The following is a 19,071-nucleotide window of genomic DNA, read 5'->3' as shown; positions in this document are numbered from 1 at the left end:
GCAATATGATTTCTAGGTTGTTATCTGAACTTTTTGTGTGCAGTCACGAAACAAAAAGTTAGTTTGTCTGTTCTACTCATGAGCAATCCACACAGATAAATTGTAAGTCACTGACATTTGAAGACATTTGATAGTTACCATATTAATAATTGTTTTGTTTTTGTAAATTAAATAAAATAATGTTAAGAAGTCATATGTAGTTGTCCACATCAAAAAGAAAGACAATGTAGTCAAAAGGAAAGAAAAGCCTCTTCCAGTTCTGGTGACATAAATCATCCCTGCCTATGACATAATTCTAAATTCTAATATAAACAAAGCCAGTCGTAAAACATAATACGTTTTAATAAGTACTTTGCACTATGCTGATGACTCATCCTCCATCCTGAATCAATCATAGGGCAAACTGTTCTGTAGTGAATCTGTATGTAAAGTTCTCCTTTCTCCATTTCTCTCTGTGTGTTGATATGATGGGAAAGGTGCAGTACCAGTTATCAGTTTAAAGCAGTAAGTGAAAAGCACTAAATAGTCACATCTCAGAAGACAAATAATCATCATCCGACTTATATGTTAAAGTAAAAAATACTTTGTTTGCAGGGAGGACCGGGCATGGACCGCTGTGTCTAAATGAAGTGGTTCAGCCATGCAATGTTCCTGGAAGGCAGTGATTCTACTGGCCTTGGCCTCCATTGCCATCCAGTACACGGCCATCCGGACACTCACTTCCAAGCCTTTCCAGCTGTGCCCCCTGCCCAGCCCCCAGAACTGTGGCCTGGGGGGACAAGAGACAGAATCTCCCTTTGAACGGGGTGCAGTAGGTGGCGGCAGCTGCGATGACTATCCTTACTTTTCCATCAATGCCACACGGAAGACCCACATCTTGGTTCTGGCAACCACCCGCAGTGGCTCCTCCTTTGTTGGACAGCTGCTTAACCAACATCAGGAGGTTTTCTACCTGTTTGAGCCTCTTTATCATGTTCAGACAACATTGATTCCACGTTTGTCACACAGCCCTAATGCTGCCGACAGGCGTGTGATGCTCGGCGCCAGTCGAGACCTCTTGCGAAGCCTCTATGATTGTGACCTCTATTTCCTTGAGAGCTACATCAAACCAATACCCACCAACCATACCACAGACAAATTGTTCCGTCGTGGTGCCAGTCGAGCGTTATGCCAGCAGCCTGTATGCAATGCCTTTGGCCCCAGCGATGTTAATGTGGAGGAAGGAGATTGTGTCAAGAAGTGTGCAGCTCTGAACATGACCTTAGCGACAGAAGCATGCCGCGAGAAGAGACATGTGGCCATAAAGATTGTACGGGTGCCAGAGATCGGAGACCTACGTGCTTTGGTGGAAGATCCTCGGCTGAATATCAAAGTGATTCAACTGGTCAGAGACCCTCGCGGTATCCTGTCCTCACGGATTGAAACGTTCAGGGATGCATATCGTCTGTGGCGTATTTGGAGGGCCACAGGACGAAGGCCCTATAATTTAGACTTGAGTCAGCTAACAGTTGTCTGTGAAGACTTCCTCAGTTCTGTGTCGACTGGTTTCAGTCACCCCTATTGGCTGAAAGGGAAATACATGTTGGTTCGCTATGAGGATTTGGCTAGAAACCCTCTACAAAAAACAAAAGAGATATATGACTATCTAGGACTGCCTCTGGATAAAAACGTGGAAGACTGGATACATGCAAACACTAGGGGCAGCAATGAGCCCTCAGCAAAACACAAGTTTGGTACAGTGAGAGACTCGGCAGCCAATGCGGAAAGTTGGCGTTTGAAACTGTCTTATGATATGGTGGAATACACACAGACTGTGTGTCAAAAAGTACTTTACCAGCTGGGATACAAGACTGTGAAATCAGTGGATGAGCTGAGAAACATGTCCCTCTCACTGGTGCAGGACAAAACTTTTGTACCTTTTTTGTAACAAAGATAGTTCTCTAATGACTATTTTTTGATATATTTATAATTGTTGCCTTATGATTTCATTAGTTTGTTATTGTTTCTGTCCATTTGTTTTTTCAAATTTGCACTAAACTTTAAAGATTCTGAATGCACCAAGGGAACTAAGGATGATTCCCCAATGTTACAGAACAGCACACTTTCAACTTAAAGTAATCGTACAACCTAGATTCTAAATGTTTCAGTATTTTCTTCTTTCCATGAATAGAACAAAGTCAAGACTCTATTAATGTTCTGTATGCAAGCTGTTGTTTCAACAAAAGTAATTTTGCCCTTTTGGAAGTGTGAGGCGGGAAGGGGTTTGGTTTGTGAAGCAGACAACTTTCGTTTTAGACCTGTGATGGCAAAATTGGAGTGTACATGCCCTGCTGTGCAATAAATAGTGACTGTCGCATTCAACCTTTACCATGATGGTATTTCTATCAATATGGGAAGAGAAGTGATCTGAACAGATGCCATGCTTGCAAAATATAATTCCAGACAATAAATCAGCTTTAATGTTAAAACCACAGAGTCCTTCTGGTGGTCACGAGTGCTTCATCAGAACATTTAAGCCATCTGTGACAAACACAACCAATGAGCGGTAATGCTGCAATATTTATGACATTGTATGATTTAGAATGACCTGTTATTCCAAACACTTACACCACAACAGTCCATTACAGATGAATAATTAAGTAAAGGTACCCAGTGGAGTTTGTGATCATTACCAGCATGCCCCAAAGATTTACAAAAAGATGCTGACAATTCATGAATTTTGGTTAGAACACTTATTTTGTTTTATGAGGCGTAGCTGTAATAATTCACACAAAACCAAGGTTGTTTACAGTATAACTCCACATGGTGCCGTTCATTCATAGAGAAGGTAAGGAAACCACCCTAAACGTAAAAATGTGAATTCTCCAATGACATGATGAGAACTTGCTGGCAGATCATGATGTGATGTTGGCTCAAGGAATTTAACTCATACCTGTAATGATTATATGTCTTACTCAAAGGGATTTGTGGACATAATAAAACAATCACATTTTAGAATTATTGCATCTGCAGTAAATCAGGTCAAAACAAAATAGAATTAGAGAAATGTGCTGAAAATCTAGGAAAAATCCTCTGATCAGTCCCACTCCAGTTGTCATATTGTTCCTGACAAATAATGTTTAGCGATTGAAGGGCAAGTCGGAAACCTTCCACAGTCATAAAAAAGTATTGATTTCTGCTATGAAAGCATGCAACAACCTGGTGGAAGGGTGTGGCATGGTGGTGGAAAATCCAGACAATTTTAGGGTGGATCCAGATCCAGGGTGGTGGATCCAGTTCCAGGGTGGTGGATCCGGTTCCAAGGTGGTAGATCTGGGAATTTTAAACACAAGTTGGTATTTGTCACATGCAATGTTTGCAATATGTTTTGCAGTGTCTTTGGCTGTCCCATGATTGACTATGAATATGCAAAATTGAGTCCTGATACAGATAAGGATCCAGATCATGGTTGAATATAATGTATGCTTGGGGCACATGAATGGAGTCACTATTCAATTACAAATAGCAAAATGTGTTTGAGATAAAGCAGATTCAGTATCAAAGAAAGTGTTGTGACATATCTTTCAAAGTAACAGAGATAAATCCCCCCAAACATGATGCTTATCATACTATGCTTGTCCTAATTAGCTGTTGATGTCCACAGTTCCATGGAATCCAGTGCATGATTTGAAAAACTGGCACAAACAGCAATTTTCTCTGAATCACTTCCACAGTTAATTTATATATGACTGCATGCTTTGAGTTATGTAGCAAAAAAACAAAACACTGAACTGCACATGACTTTCACATTCACACGGTCGTAACCCCTCTGAGAGTGATTCTGCTAAACGCGTTGCACTAAATGTATGACACTTATACACAAGTGTATAAGTGTCATTAGCCACAGAGACTATGTGAGTCAGGTCCTTTTTGATATTGAGGGAAGAATGAATTGGCTTCACTTCACAAAATATGTCTTTTCATATGAATACATATACATATGTTTACATAGTTTGGATTAAAAACCCTATTTAAAATGATATATATGATAATTAAGTTATGGTTAAGCTCTGACAACATTTTGACATCTGTTAAATATGCAATAATATACTGAATAACCAGCTAAAGCCATGTTATAGTTTGTTATCTTTGATACAGATCTCCATGAACAGCATCACTACAGATAACTGTGCAGCTGAATAACAGAGATGTTTGAGGAGAAGCTGTGTGGACAAAAAATGCAGGACAGTTGTGCATTGATTTCCATGCAACAGCCACTTGTTTACCCATAAGAGATAAACCGTGTGAATGGAGCATCACACACGCGCCCTCATCAGTATTGGTGACTGGATGTCCATTGAGATGCAGAGCACAAACCTTTGATCCTCTGTGCTGAGGCTGGAGGCTCTCTCTCTCTCTCTCCCTCGCTCTCTCACTCATGTGCTCTCTCTTATTTTTGCCCTCTTCCTGCTTGCTCTCTCAATTTCTCCATCATCCGCCTATTTCTTTTCCTACATTGGTCTGAGGGGATTCCACACCATCTGATTTTTCCATGTTTTGACTGAATCTTATGGTTGCGCTTGAATTATTTTTATCTTGGAAAAAAAAAGTAGAGTTTTTTCATATTTGTGTCCATCAAATCCCTAAAAAGTAAATCTCTTTTCCACAGGCCAGCCACAGATGCTGTGTAATTTATATCTGGTTTGCCGGTTTAAAAGGTGAAAACGATTAGGTAAAATTTATTATGGGTTTGTAAGTTTGCATGACTTAATTAATGTCAAAATGCTTTATAGAACATTAATAAGGCATTAATGGGCCTTCAGGTGCACCTAAAAATGTTAGTAAGAATTTAATTAAGGAATGTTTTATTGCAATAATCCCTCAGGACTGCAGTTGTAAATAAAATATTAATAAATAGTAATTGGTCCAGCGCTCTGCAGGGCCGTTCTGTTTGTGGTGGACAGATAACAGCCAAAAGGAAATTTCACAACCTGGCAACCCAACATTTTCCTTATTGGTAGCTTGTTCATGGATGCTCCTGATCAAACACACACACACACTCACTTTGCAGCTTGCTGCCAATGTGCTGGTGTGACTCTGGGGTCTTGCTGAGCCCCTCGTGTTGGTTATTTTGTCCAAGAGCTGAACATATGGTTCATAAGCCCCCTGAAAGATGCAGCAAATCCCCCCCTCTCGTTCTGACTCTCTCTTCATTCTTATTCCTATATAAAGTGACCTTAATAATCTGACCGCTGTACGACTCCATTACAGAGCATAAAGATATTTGATTGAATACGTTCTGGTTGGAAAAACTGCTCATCCATGATTCTGCAAGAGTTGATAAAAATCATCATTCTAAAAAAGAGGAAGAGGACATAAAGAGCACTTACAAAAAATGTTTAATTGTATGTGTGTTCATCTGTGATTTGTGTAACCATGTTTTTTCCCCTAAGATGAATATAGTTATGCAAAGCCAAGTCATAATTACAGCCCTTCAACGTGTCTGTGTGATTGAGGTGCACAATGGATAAGTTATGTGAGCAATATATAGATATTCTATTCCTCTGACAAGCATACATTGACTTTGACCTCTTTGAGCATCGTATAGTACGTGTGAGTGATTTGTGACTTTGTCTTCAAACTGAGAATTCACAATGATTCACTCAGTTGCTCAGGTGACGACTCTTCTTTTCTGCAGAATTGAATAAGAGATTTCAGTGAAGTGCAATCTAACCTATTCATATGAAAATGATGAGATCGCTTTGTTCTTCTTCCCAGCGCAACTTGTCCAACTCCTAATATTATTTGATTGCTGGAAAAATGGCAGTGGGGATGGGTGAGCTAGGCTATGCCAGAAATGATAAGAGCAATTTAATTGAGGCTGTCAGCACGTCTGTGGACAAGTGCCATAGCAACCAGGTCAATATGTAGTTAAAGATCCTGAGCACCATGAGAGGTTTAATGGACAGAGCTGTGTTGAAATGAATTTCTGATATAATTTTATTCTGCAGTGGAAAGCTTCCACTGTTATTCCTCTGGATTTAAGAAGAGCTGATAGCTGTAACATGAAACACTATGTAGCCCAAAGTACCAAGCAAAATGAGATATTCTAATGAGGACATATTCCCTGAAAGCTACACTTGATTGGTCAACATGGTGATGTCAGTATGAAAAATATAATCATTTACGGTCCTACACACCCGCTTATACACACGCACCAGGTCTGAAGCTAGTGATTGAGTGTTTTGATGGCATCCGTATTTGGCCGTCTGTGGGTTAATTAGAACAGAACAGGTTGTACAGAAGGGGAGCTTTATTCAGCCTGTTTTCACTCTGTGTGCCGTTTATTGCGACCTAACGGACAGAAACACTGTGTATGTGGTTGTTATGTATAAAATGACGACAAAACATTCCTGTGCTTCCAGAACGTGATGAAGGCCAGTATGGCATTTCTTTAATGCAAATATCTAAAACCAGTTTAAATGGCTGCTTACTGCAATAATGTGTGTTAATCAGCCGTAAATGAAGATAAAAACATGGCAATTTGTTTAATGGTCTGTATGATCTTCGTATACTGTGCCCCTGTTAAATATTGTCAGAAACACAAATCATTTTCTATTCTATTGTTAGTCAGTGTGCCATATTTAACAGTCAGGTATTAAGAAAATAAAGAGTGCATATTAGTTTATTTTTACATGAGAAGAGGAAAAGATGGAAGTGATGATGTAGGCTTATGAGAGGAGCTATTTGCAACAGCCAAGTATATGTGACTCCCTCTCACTCAGGCATTTACACACATTCACACTGAGGAACCATTGAGAGTTAATTCCCTTGTGGAATTGCGGGTATATGTAGGTGTGTGTGTTAGCATGAGTGTGTGTGTGAGTGAACTTAGCATCAGTCAGGCTTGTCAAAGCAGTTAACGTCACCGTGGTCAGCTGCGGTTCTGTTATTTTTGCAGCGATTTTCTCAAATCGGCCTTTTCTGGACTGAAAACCACACAGAGAAACAAGTCTCAGCAGTCAGGAGCTCAGCATGAAAAAGTGGTCTGCAATCACCTGAATCCTGTCACACTTGATGCTGGACTTTACCTTATTCTCTTTCTTTCTCCCCTCTTTTTCTATCTGTCATCTGTCTTTGTTTCTTTCTGTCCAGGTTCCTGCATTCCTCTCCTTCGTGCCATTCTTGAGTACTGGTTAGTTTCCTTCTATAAGAGCATGATTTTTTTTAAATGGCGCCCTGTATCCAAATCCAATTCAACTCAATTATTCACCAGAAGTCTTTCAAGTTTGGAAGGCTGTTATAATTTGATTACATCTCCAAATTCATTTAGCTGCAGAAATTAATGAGAGCTGCTCAGTATTAACAGCCTGAACATATTGAGTGTATTCTTGAAAATCACGATATACACAGATGTCATGTTCTGATCTTTCCATCAGTGTGACATGCTGCATATTTCCACACTTCAGTCATCCCGTTCTGATGATCACATGATATGTGTGCAATATACATATATACAGTATATAACGTCTGTGGTTCTTCTCGCTTGTCACTGTTGCTTAGACAAATACTGCAGAAGTCTAGCTTAGCGCCTGCAATCGTATGGGTTGGGCTCCATCAAGATATTTTCAATGAGTCCAAACATTAGGAAAATAATGTTGCATATGAAAAGACACAATTGTAGCGTCAGATTTTTGGTGATTTTGGGGCCAGATGTTGCTTCTTGGGTGCAGATGGAAAATTATATTGATGAGAATGTCTAACTTCAACCATAACAATCAGCTTTTCCCTTACCTGAAGTGCAGCTGTAGTGTGCATTTAGCGGGCTGTGCCGTCACGCTTCGGCAATTTTGTGACAACACAGAACGTTTCCAGAGTGAATCTGCCACTAAGCCTCCTAAGAGGGAAATGATGCCCTTTTGCTGTGGATGCAGATTTGCTATGAGTAAATATATGCCACCTTAAATTATTCATATGGAGCAGTTTATATTAACGTTAGAGAGGAAGTAAAACATCTACTTAACACACTGCATCTTCCTCCAGTCATATGAGAAATGCTTAATAACGAACTAACTGCATAAAACTAATGTGTTGTGGCTGTAAGTAGCCTTCAATTTCTGACCCCTCCAACACCCTGGCCATGACCATGTCCCTATGTGGCATCTAGTGTGCAGAAAACCCCTCTGCTTCCTGTCTCTGTCCTGGAATCCTTGTCAGAGTAAAGCTACTGTATGACTCAATGCTGACTGGATAGCCAAAAGAGGTGTCAAGCCCTTCAAATGCAAGGTTTATGTTTGCCCTCTGGCTGTGTGAGGCAATACAATGTGCAAGAACATAAGACAACTCGCAAGACAACATACTGTATGTTAACATAAATATGCACACACACACTTGCCTAGGTCCAATTCAGATGTATTCATTCACAGTACCAATAGTACCAGTAGTAACAGATTTAATTTGATTTAGATGTGCTGCATTTTTCAAATCACAAAAATATTACTCTAACACAAAACGTCAGCTTTATCTATGTAACATTTTTATTGTTGTGAAAGAATGTATCCTGAATGGCGGAAGTACCTACTGCTCTTCTGTCCATGCAGTGTTACATTGTTTAAGCAACACTACAGTCGGCAGGTGAGGCTGTTATTGCGGAAATTTGTTTCTTTGACTTTCACAGCAATAACTCAGTTTTCACGAGAGCTGCAACCTTTTGCAATTAATTTGTTTTCAATCGGTCGGAGGTCAAGCATCCAGGACGGGGTCAAAGTTGCCCATACAGTTCTGATCATGACCTTTTTTCTTTTTCATTTGAAGAAGAAACAAAGATGGACATTGCTCAATATTTAACAACTCTGAAGAGACTTGCTCAGTCACCATTGTTCCGTTGCTTCTCAAAAAATGGTAGGTACACCAACGTCTTCTTTCAATAATTTATTTTATCTTATTCTTTAATATTCCAGTCACAAATGCCAACCTCCTGAATATCTCATCAATTTGTCCGTATTGCTGTACTGTCAAACACAGACAGATTTTGCAAGTGAAAGCTGTAGACGATTAAACGCTTGAGAAAGCGGACAGAAAGCCCCTCTGCTGATAGAAACCACATCGTCAAATAGAATAAATGGAAAAAAATAGAAGGAAAGTCCTTGTTGTTAATCTCCAAGCTTTTAACACTATTGAACCTACTATTAATTAATATACTGATGTGCAAAGTCAAACTAATCCTGTAACCATGAGCACTCAAATTTATTTCCATTTTGTAGTCAGTGTATTTTGTTACATACATACAGTAAATGTTCATTTCAAAGCATTCTAACCACCAAACACTGATATTTAAGTGCTTTACAGAAAAGTTTCATACCTTTTAGTTTGTAACTGTCCAAACCATCCTCAAATGTGTATGATTGTGAGCAGAAATCCTATACAGTGGCAATACTGACTGTTGGCTATTCGCGCTTTTATTCTTTCACAATTGAACATATTATCCATTGATGTGTGGAAATGGCCAACTGTAAGTGGGAAACCAGGCATTCTGAGATATTTTTACCCACATTTGGCTCACATGGTGCCCATTTCTGGTCATAGTGTGAGACTGAATACATCCTCTCTTCTATTCTGACTCACCACTATTCTGTGCAGTGTCAGAAAATGACATTGTGCTGAAAATAGACGTCTGATTTCAGTGCATCACTCCCATCAATTTGGTGATTCCATCAGCAAGGGCAAACAAAATGCCTGATTAGAAATGAACAATAATGATGAAATAATGTCAGTATGCACAATTTGTTGATTAGACTTGCAGGAGAAACGCGTAGATAGAAATTAAACAGGTCCTAGTTTAATAATAAAACGGACGATATTGAGCTAAAAACAATTGTAATTTTGAAATGGCTGTGGTAATGTTACATGTGGTGTTCCAGAGTACAGCACTGTTATGCAAATGCATCCACTGTGTTCACATTGATTAAACCAGGCTTTAATCAGGCTAGAAAATAGTTCTGCTCTGCTGTCTTAATATATCAAAGAATGATCAGTTCATTCTTATATAAACATTTTTACTTACAGACCGAGTTACTGCATGTATCCCCCACATTATACATTCCTCTTCAAACCTTACCCTACCTTTTGTACACAACATATGAAAATAGCCGTTGCGTTTGGATACACCTTCACTGTCCTTATGCATATGACCCAGCACTTTGCACTGATCTCTGATGGTGCTGTTAAAATAGATGTCTCAGAGGACTCAGCCGTTCTAAAAATTACAGGAGGATGGCTTCATTATTTTGGGGCCGCTGCAGCTAAGGCTCAGTCACCCTTTGATTTGAACTTTGGGTCAGATCAGTCATTCTGATCAGGAGACCAAGCAACATTTCTGACACGTGGCAAGTTTCCCTACATTCTCCACAGTGGATTGTAAGGGTCTGAAATGCAATTCTATAACTTCTAGAGTCTAGCAGTTAGACGTTGACCTAAACAGTCATGGAGCTGAGCTGAAAGCAGTCAGACTCAGTGGGAGACAAATTTTACTATGGGGTAAATCTATTATTAAAATAAACATAAGTTTGGCATAAGTATAAAAATGTGACTTACAAGTGTGTGAAGTAAGCTTGAAATATTTACATAAACACATTTGAACAAACAATTCTGTTTCTTTTATTAAATACATGTGTTTGGGGACTCATGCAGCCTTAAGGCCCAAATAACCAAAAGTGGGAATGCCAACCTTTTTTTATGAACAGCTGCATTTCAACTCAAATGTTTTTTTTAAACCATCTCCATCATTTTTTCAGTTTAACTATAAGAGTTCATGGTTAAATGGAACTCCATTTGAAGAAATTTGTAATCATACATTCCATGTAATGTCAAACTGCATGTTTGTCAGCAAATGACATGAACACTTCACCTGAATCTTTAACCTAAAGTGTAAAGTCTAAATAAGTTCCTGCTTGAAGCATCAATGTGGTTGTTGGCATAAACCTTTATGGAGCTGAGCTAAAAGCAATCAGACTCAGTGTGAGACACATTTTACAATTCACATGATCACAGGTTTTACAGATCTAAAATGAGATTCAGTAGTGTAAAGGAAGCTTATAATATTTTTACATTTCATAAACACATTTTGAACAAACATCGTTGCATTTGAAAATTTAAGACAGAAATCGGTTTCAAAGTGGGGCTGTGACTCACAGGTAGGACTCATGAGGTGATGTCATTAGTTTGGGCCTTGTGCTTTTCCCTGTTGAGTCTCTTGATAAATCTCTGCTGTATAGAGCCAGCCTGTGGTGAGGGCAGAGAGTTTGCTGGACGCTGTAGTAGAAACCATTTTACTCCCACCAGGAGTTGAACCTGGTACTTCCATCTGGGGAGATGGACGTGTTACCACATGACACCATAGGAGTTTGAGAGGTTGCTATGCGGCCTGCAGTGGAGACATGACAGGCTGCAAGGAAATGAGCTGTGGGCCTGGGGAGAGACGAGATGATGCCGGGATGCAGACGGAGTTGTGGGCCCGCTGCACTAGAGAAGAGTTCTGGACAGGATCAGAGGGCACCGAGAGCATACCTACACCAAGGCAGAGTAGATCTACAATTATGTCACCAAATTTTATATTTAACCATTTGATCTATGACTATATATGAAGTGTTGATGGTCAAAAAGAACTGTAATCTGACAATTACCACGTAACTGTAATGTAAAAATAGTTAAGTGTAAAATCAAGTTACTGCTGTGTCATGGCGTTCTTGGAAGTAATGAGGTTAGCGTGGACCTTACATGGCATCCAGCTGGTCCCTCAGTCTGGACAGAGGGAGGGCAGGTCACAGTTCTGTGGGTCTCAAACATTCACAATCACAAGTTTTGCAAAAAATAAAATATGATTCGCCTTCTTAAAATGCATTTGTGAAATAAGAAACCCATTTCAATCAAAATGGTATGAGGCTATTGCTAGATTATCTGTAGGCATCATGCAGCCTTAAAGGCCCAGATAACTCACTTTTAATTGTTACTGGGCAGAGAAATTAAGTCAAAGCTACCAATAGGCGTCAATGCTTAAGATGAGCATACTCGCTCTAAATGTTCACTCATTTTAGTGCACAAAAGTGTTGCAATTTCAACATTCATTAAAAAGTGCAATAGTAACCAATTAGACCAGAGCCCCGTTAGCCAGGACGTTTCCAGGTTTGAGTCCAGACACTTAACAAGCATGCAGCAAAGCAATGCAGCATTATGCAAACAGTCTGGACCCAAACCTGGACTTGACCCGTTTCCACCTCCCACGGCGAGGACGAGGGGTTGGATTTTTGGGAGGCACCTATGCTAATTTTACCCCTTTAAGTGACCAGCAAGTGTACATGTTCCATGTAAAATCCTGCATATTCAACCACACCCTTTGTAAACACAACCTTTAAACACACCTTTGTCAACCCTAAACAGACCTTTAACACCATTAAAGACCTTGAAATCTTAAACAGACCTTTTGAAACATCTTTGAACATTAAACAACCTTTAAACCTGAAACACACTTTTTTTTAAACACCTTTTTTTAAATGCATTATAAACCAGAACTTTTAAACAACCTTGGAAACCTTAAACGCCACCTTGAAAATCTTCACCATTAAACACAACCTTGAAACCTTTTGAAATGCCTTTAAACCTGAAACGCACCTTTTTGAACACCTTTAAACCTTAAACACACCCTTTTAAACCTTAAACACACCTTTTTAAAGGCAACATTTTAAACCTGAACCAATTTTTTTAAACAACCTTTTCAAACACCTTGAAAAACACACCTTTTTAAACGCAACCTTTAAACACACCTTTGTAAACGCAACCTTTAAACACACCTTTGAAAACATTTTTTTCAACCCTAAACAGACCTTTTCAAATGCAACATTTCAAACCTGAAACCAACTTTTAAACCCAACCTTTTAAAACCTCAAACCAACCTTTTTAAACACAACCTTGAGAACCTTAAACACAACCTTGAAACCACAACCTTGAACACCACCGTTTAAACCTTAACCACCTTTTAAGCCTTATACACACACACCCCTTTTTAAACCTTAAACACAACCTTTAAAACTTAAACACCCTTTTTAACCTTAAACAGACCTTTTAAAACACCATTAAAGACCTTGAAATCTTAAACAGACCTTTTGAAACATCTTTGAACATTAAACAACCTTTAAACCTGAAACACACTTTTTTTTAAACACCTTTTTTTAAATGCATTATAAACCAGAACTTTTAAACAACCTTGGAAACCTTAAACGCCACCTTGAAAATCTTCACCATTAAACACAACCTTGAAACCTTTTGAAATGCCTTTAAACCTGAAACGCACCTTTTTGAACACCTTTAAACCTTAAACACACCTTTTTAAATGCAACATTTTAAACCTGAACCAATTTTTTTAAACAACCTTTTCAAACACCTTGAAAAACACAACTTTTTAAACGCAACCTTTAAACACACCTTTTTAAATGCAACCTTTAAACACACCTTTGTAAACACAACCTTTAAAAACATTTTTTTCAACCCTAAACAGACCTTTTCAAATGCAACATTTTAAACCTGAAACCAACTTTTAAACCCAACCTTTAAAACCAACTTTTTAAACCTCAAACCAACCTTTTTAAACACAACCTTGAGAACCTTAAACACAACCTTGAGAACCTTAAACACAACCTTGAAAACACAACCTTGAACACCACCGTTTAAACCTTAACCACCTTTTAAGCCTTATACACACACCCCTTTTTAACCTTAAACAGACCTTTTAAAACACCATTAAAGACCTTGAAATCTTAAACAGACCTTTTGAAACATCTTTGAACATTAAACAACCTTTAAACCTGAAACACTTTTTTTTTTTAAACACCTTTTTTTAAATGCATTATAAACCAGAACTTTTAAACAACCTTGGAAACCTTAAACGCCACCTTGAAAATCTTCACCATTAAACACAACCTTGAAACCTTTTGAAATGCCTTTAAACCTGAAACGCACCTTTTGAACACCTTTAAACCTTAAACACACCTTTTTAAATGCAACATTTTAAACCTGAACCAATTTTTAAACACAACCTTTTCAAACACCTTGAAAAAAACACTTTTTAAACGCAACCTTTAAAACCTTAACCACCTTTTAAATCTTAAACACACCTTTTTACACACCCTTTAAATACCTTTTTACACACAACCTTTTATACCTTAAACGCACCTTTTTAAACACCTTTTAACACACAACCTTTAAACACCTTTTTAAACCCCTTTTAAACCTTAAACACACCTTTTATACCTTAAACACACCTTTAAAACACCTTTTATACCTTAAACGCACCTTTTTAAAACGCAACCATCACCTTGAAACACGAAACCGTCGACTTGAAACGCAAAACCTGCACCTTAAAACGCAAAAATCTTCACCTAAAACACAAAACCTTAAAATGCAAAACATTAACCTTTAAACCTTAACCGTAAAATGCAAAACCTTAAAACGCAAAACCTGCCCCTCAAAAGCTTGAAACCAAAAATCTTCACCTTAAACGCAAAACCTTAAAATGCAAAACCTTAAAACCTTGAAATGCAAAACCTTAAAATGCAAAACCTTAACCTTAAAACCTTGAAATGCAATACCATAACCTTAAAACACACAAATACTGAAAGACATCAATGCATCAGTCACCATCAGCAGCGTTTGTTCTTACCTGTTGCAGTCATCTTGTTGTGGGCCCAGGAGTGTTTATACTCACCTGTTGCTGTGGTCTTGTTGGGGGATCAGGAGCATTTTGTTCTTGTCTCTTGCTGTCATCTTGTTGGGTAAAAGAAATGCAGTGAGTTCCAGGTGACATTTATTGAGCCTGGGTTAAACCATGACTGATTGAGTGCGGGGGACATGTTTAATTTGGAATAGGTTTTGTCTCTTTCTAAAGATCGGCTCATACTGACCAACTATGACAAACTACAACAAAATTATTCTGAAATCACAGTTGCAATTTACAAACATTTATCTCCTGGGGTGAGGTTTATGTTTGTGTGTGAATGTGCCGAGCTTGGTTGAGTCCACACCTGTCTTGGTTTAGTCCACACACGTAATCATCGTCAGCGGTGCGACGGCGCCAAACTGGAAACACGCGCTCAGCGGAGACACAAATGCGCATACGTCGTTTCCAAAGCAGAAGGTGCGGCAGATCATATCCGGCACGGGAGATCAAATCTGAAGTTTATCAGATCTGCCCCGCCAGTCGATCGCGCGCACACCACACTGGTACACACTCTACATCCCAGAATGCACTGCGATCCGTTTGCGGTTGCCGTGGCGCGTATAAACGTCCCCACGGAGCTGATGGAGCTTCGGTGGAGTGACGCGTTCACGGCACAGTGAGACCCCGAAACGATGCGATGCGTTTAACATCCAACAGTGTGAAAACATTGAGAGAGTGTAATGAAATAAGTTACAATCTGTAGTGAGATACTAAGAATCCTCCTGGAGACTCGAATACATGATGACAGACGGGACAACAGAGTGAACAACATTACATTACATTACATTACGGTCATTTAGCAGAGGCTTTTATCCAAAGCGACTTACAATAAGTGTGTTATTGCTTCCATTTGATCGACTCTTTATTAAATAACAGTGTCTACACACACATATGACTTAGCAGTGCTTTAAATCACAGTGCAGTAAAACAACGTGGATGAACAGAGCAGATATACAAATGAGAGTAGATCTATCTTCATTAGTCCACAAACGTAAATCACCTGACAGCTGTGCAACCGCGCCAAGCTGGACACTCTAATGCGCATGCGTCGTTTCCATAGCGGGAAGGAACGAACAGAAGCTTCTTCGTTCTTATTCACACCGAAATGTTTTGATGTTTACATGAATGTCTGTTTCATAGAGCGATGGTGGATCACAGCTGCCCGTGGTACGATCGTATCAGCATGGGCAGATAACACGGAGACATGCGGTCAGGGGAGGCAGTGCCTAGAGAGTCAGTCCCAGTTATGGCAGTTATGGACCATTTATTGCATCTAGTTATGGCCTGGCTGCAGTATTCTACACTAATAGCTTAATCAAATGAGTTAAAGAAATCAAGATGAGATGAGATTAGTGCGCGAATGACTCTTTCCTAATTTAAAATGTAACAGCTTGGAAAAAGTTTCATGGCTATGAGTGTCCATTTGTCCAATTTGCATTGCATTGTCAAAGAAAGTACTAACATTGGACAAAAAGGACATATTATGTGTTTCCCATCATTTTGCAGTATAATTTTGTAGGCATTTTGTGTTGAACATCATTGTGTCAAAACTTGAGGTTGAAACCTTATCATAGAAAACTGGATTATTATATGAACTGGATTAGAGTGAGATAGTTTTCATCTAAATCATCCTGTTTTCAGTCAGTGTGCGGCGTGGTGCTACAGTGCAGAATCACATAAATTGATCATTGTGTATTTGAGCGTTAATCATAGCAAAGAGATAAGTTTCTTAGGGAGAAAATGCATGAATCCGGTGGTTAATAGCCAAGAAGTCATGGATGAAGCTGTAGAGCACAGGACTTTTGGCATGCAGTAAATGAACAGACAATCTAACATCATACATTTTTGCTGATCTATGATAGTACGTTCTTGTTCTTCACGTCTAACACAATATTGAGAGCAGCTTGTTGTGTCAAGATACTTGTACAGAAATAGAGCTCTTGTAAGACTACAGGAGATAGTGGTGAGACAAAGGTATTCCTGATTGACACACTCAATCAATGTCAATGTAACGTGATACAACACTTATAGTGGGATGCAGTTTGTACTTGACAAGCTCTGAGGAAATGCCAGACTCTTCACACGCATATGAAGCCTTTAAATGTGATTAGTTTAAACAGGGTTACCCAAACTATTGTGACAAAACCTGGTGGAAGGGTGGGAGATAAGTGTCAGTGTGCAAAGAAGTGTTTTCTTGGGATCTCTTTATGTGCTTCCTTCCTTGACAGCACATCCAAATCTTGTTTCCAAAGCGATAGTTGATCTTTTGTCAGTTATCCCTATTCCTGTATCTGTGCAAGCTGTAATTATTGTGATCAACATTGGAGCTGAACAGGTGCACTCATACAGTCAATAAACACTGCATACAGATGACTGACTTCCATAAACATTGTCATTATTTTATGTCCTGAGCTGTCATGGTGCGGCAGGTTAGCAGTTGTACATTCAATATTTGTCACTTTAAAAAAAGAGAAACGGCACAATGTGACGAATCGCTCAGAGGCACTGAGGGAAATTCAAATCCAATGGGAGGAAGACATGCACTTAAACTTAAATGTAGGACAAAAACATTTTACGTTTGCACTTATGTAAATGCACTGTGGTGGAAAAAGTACTCACTTTGCTTAGGAAACGTATTCACACAACAATGGAGAGATGCTCTAAAAAAATCTCTATTCCAAATCCAACATTAGTATCCAACATGATTTATTGTCATTTTGGAAGAATCTACCCTGTTTGAATATTAAATGATGATGAGATTCAGGTTTTTCCAGCCATCAGTGTGACGCGTTTAGATCCCTTTCTGGTAACTTTGGAACAAAATAATGGAAAAAATTACGCTGCAAAGTTCAAACCAAACTGACGATTCCACTGTGTGATTTATTTTTTCATGTGAGGTTAAAAATCTTATCCCTTCCATTCTGATGTGTTTCATCCATTCAACAGCACCTCAAAGGCTCCCTCTTGTAAATTATATCTTTGTGTTGTCTAAACGTCGTTGCACCATCAAGCAAAAACAAAGCAGAGATACACTGTTTGTATCAAACAATGGCAGCTCAGTTTAGATGGAATGCACTATTATTTTCTAACCTGCCGCACTGTCTTGCAGTAAAAGAGGAGTGTTACAGAAATATGCCAAACCAGTGACAGCCTGCTGATCAGGGTGGTGAAAGATCTTTACTGCAGACTGCGCAAGAACCAAAGACCATCAGGGCATGTGAGACATCTATGATTTCATCTAAAGAGGACGCAAAGAAAGATACTTTGTGGGCATCTGTGTACGTGTGTGTGTGTGTGTGTGTGTGTGTGTGTGTGTGTGTGTGTGTGTGTCTGTATGTGTGGGTGGTTGGGTCCGCTTGCCAACCTTTCTCCCTCTAGCCACCACCTGCTCTACAATTGCAGCATGCACATAGTCTGATTGCATTCACTGTTGAATGAATGCATGTTCAGTCTCTGTCATCCTGACTAAAAATATCCACTTTGAGTTTTTCTTTGATATAATGCTTTTACTTTCAAGAGAGATGAGAGATGAACATTATGAGACTGCCACTTTGGTCTACACTCCCCTTTTTACCTCCACTGACGTGTGTGTGTGTGTGTGTCTGTGTGTGTGTGTGTGTGTGTGTGTCTGTGTGCGTGTGTGTGTGTAGTGTGTTCCCTGATCTCCCCAGGGAACTAGCTGTCGCATAGACTTAGGTGATCAATCAGCACCTCGCAGGTGCACCAGATGGGTATTGCTTGATTAATATATTTGAAAATGTGTTGCCTTTGCTTGTTGAAAGGAAACAAATTATTAAAAGGACAAATGTAATCAAAATCTAATGAAGACAGATATTCTTCACTGAGTCAAAAAGCATTGATTGCATACATGTAATGTCATTTTCCCTTGGCTTCCCTAGGCTTGACTTTGATCAAGAAAGCATCCAAATGTGTAACAATTTCTGAGCTTCATGTCACAAATCAAGCCTTTCCACAGAAAGTTACAGCCCTTTTCTGCAGTCCTTACCAAATGCTTTCAACCAGTGGGCTAGAGGAGACAAAGCAATTTACAAACTGTGGTGGCTATTCCTTTTTGTTTCTTTATACCAAGTGTGCCTGAATCGCAATGGTTAAATCTATGATCATTGATATTTTGCAGAAGCCCAGTGAGTCCAAGACATTTTTAAAGGACAACAGACAGAAAGTAAGGGACTTTTACAGCCACGCCAAACACATAATAATTTCTGCCTATTTCTCTGTTGAATCTCAACACAAATATGTAGCCTATTCTATAATACTGGCCAATATTGGCCACAGCATTTCCAAAAAGGGGTAAACAGGTAAAC

General features: G+C 39.1%; 1 protein-coding gene across 2 annotated transcripts; it reads left to right on the top strand.

Annotated features, from left to right (window-relative positions):
* Nucleotides 1-640: 640 nt before the first annotated feature.
* chst1 (carbohydrate (keratan sulfate Gal-6) sulfotransferase 1) lies at nt 641-2,296 on the top strand. 2 transcript variants are annotated; one of them, XM_076156187.1, is made up of 2 exons: nt 641-764; nt 813-2,296. In XM_076156187.1, exons 1-2 carry the CDS (start codon nt 641-643, stop codon nt 1,925-1,927), a joined length of 1,239 nt encoding a protein of 412 aa, XP_076012302.1. In that variant the 3' UTR covers nt 1,928-2,296. The 2 variants fall into 2 exon arrangements, with proteins under 2 accessions (XP_076012302.1, XP_076012301.1); XM_076156186.1 differs by having other exon boundaries at nt 641-2,296.
* Nucleotides 2,297-19,071: the final 16,775 nt, after the last annotated feature.

This window comes from Genypterus blacodes, unplaced genomic scaffold (assembly GCF_046128005.1).
Source record: "Genypterus blacodes isolate CSIRO-AG114 ecotype Tasmania unplaced genomic scaffold, CSIRO-AGI_Gbla_v1 ptg000067l_1, whole genome shotgun sequence".
Lineage (NCBI taxonomy): Eukaryota > Metazoa > Chordata > Actinopteri > Ophidiiformes > Ophidiidae > Genypterus > Genypterus blacodes.
Note: the sequence above shows the minus strand (reverse complement) of the source record. Positions and strands in the feature narration are given on the sequence as shown.

Excerpts from the sequence above, each read along its gene's own strand:
- chst1 (XM_076156186.1), top strand. The coding sequence starts at position 641 with ATGCAATGTTCCTGGAAGGCAGTGATTCTACTGGCCTTGGCCTCCATT.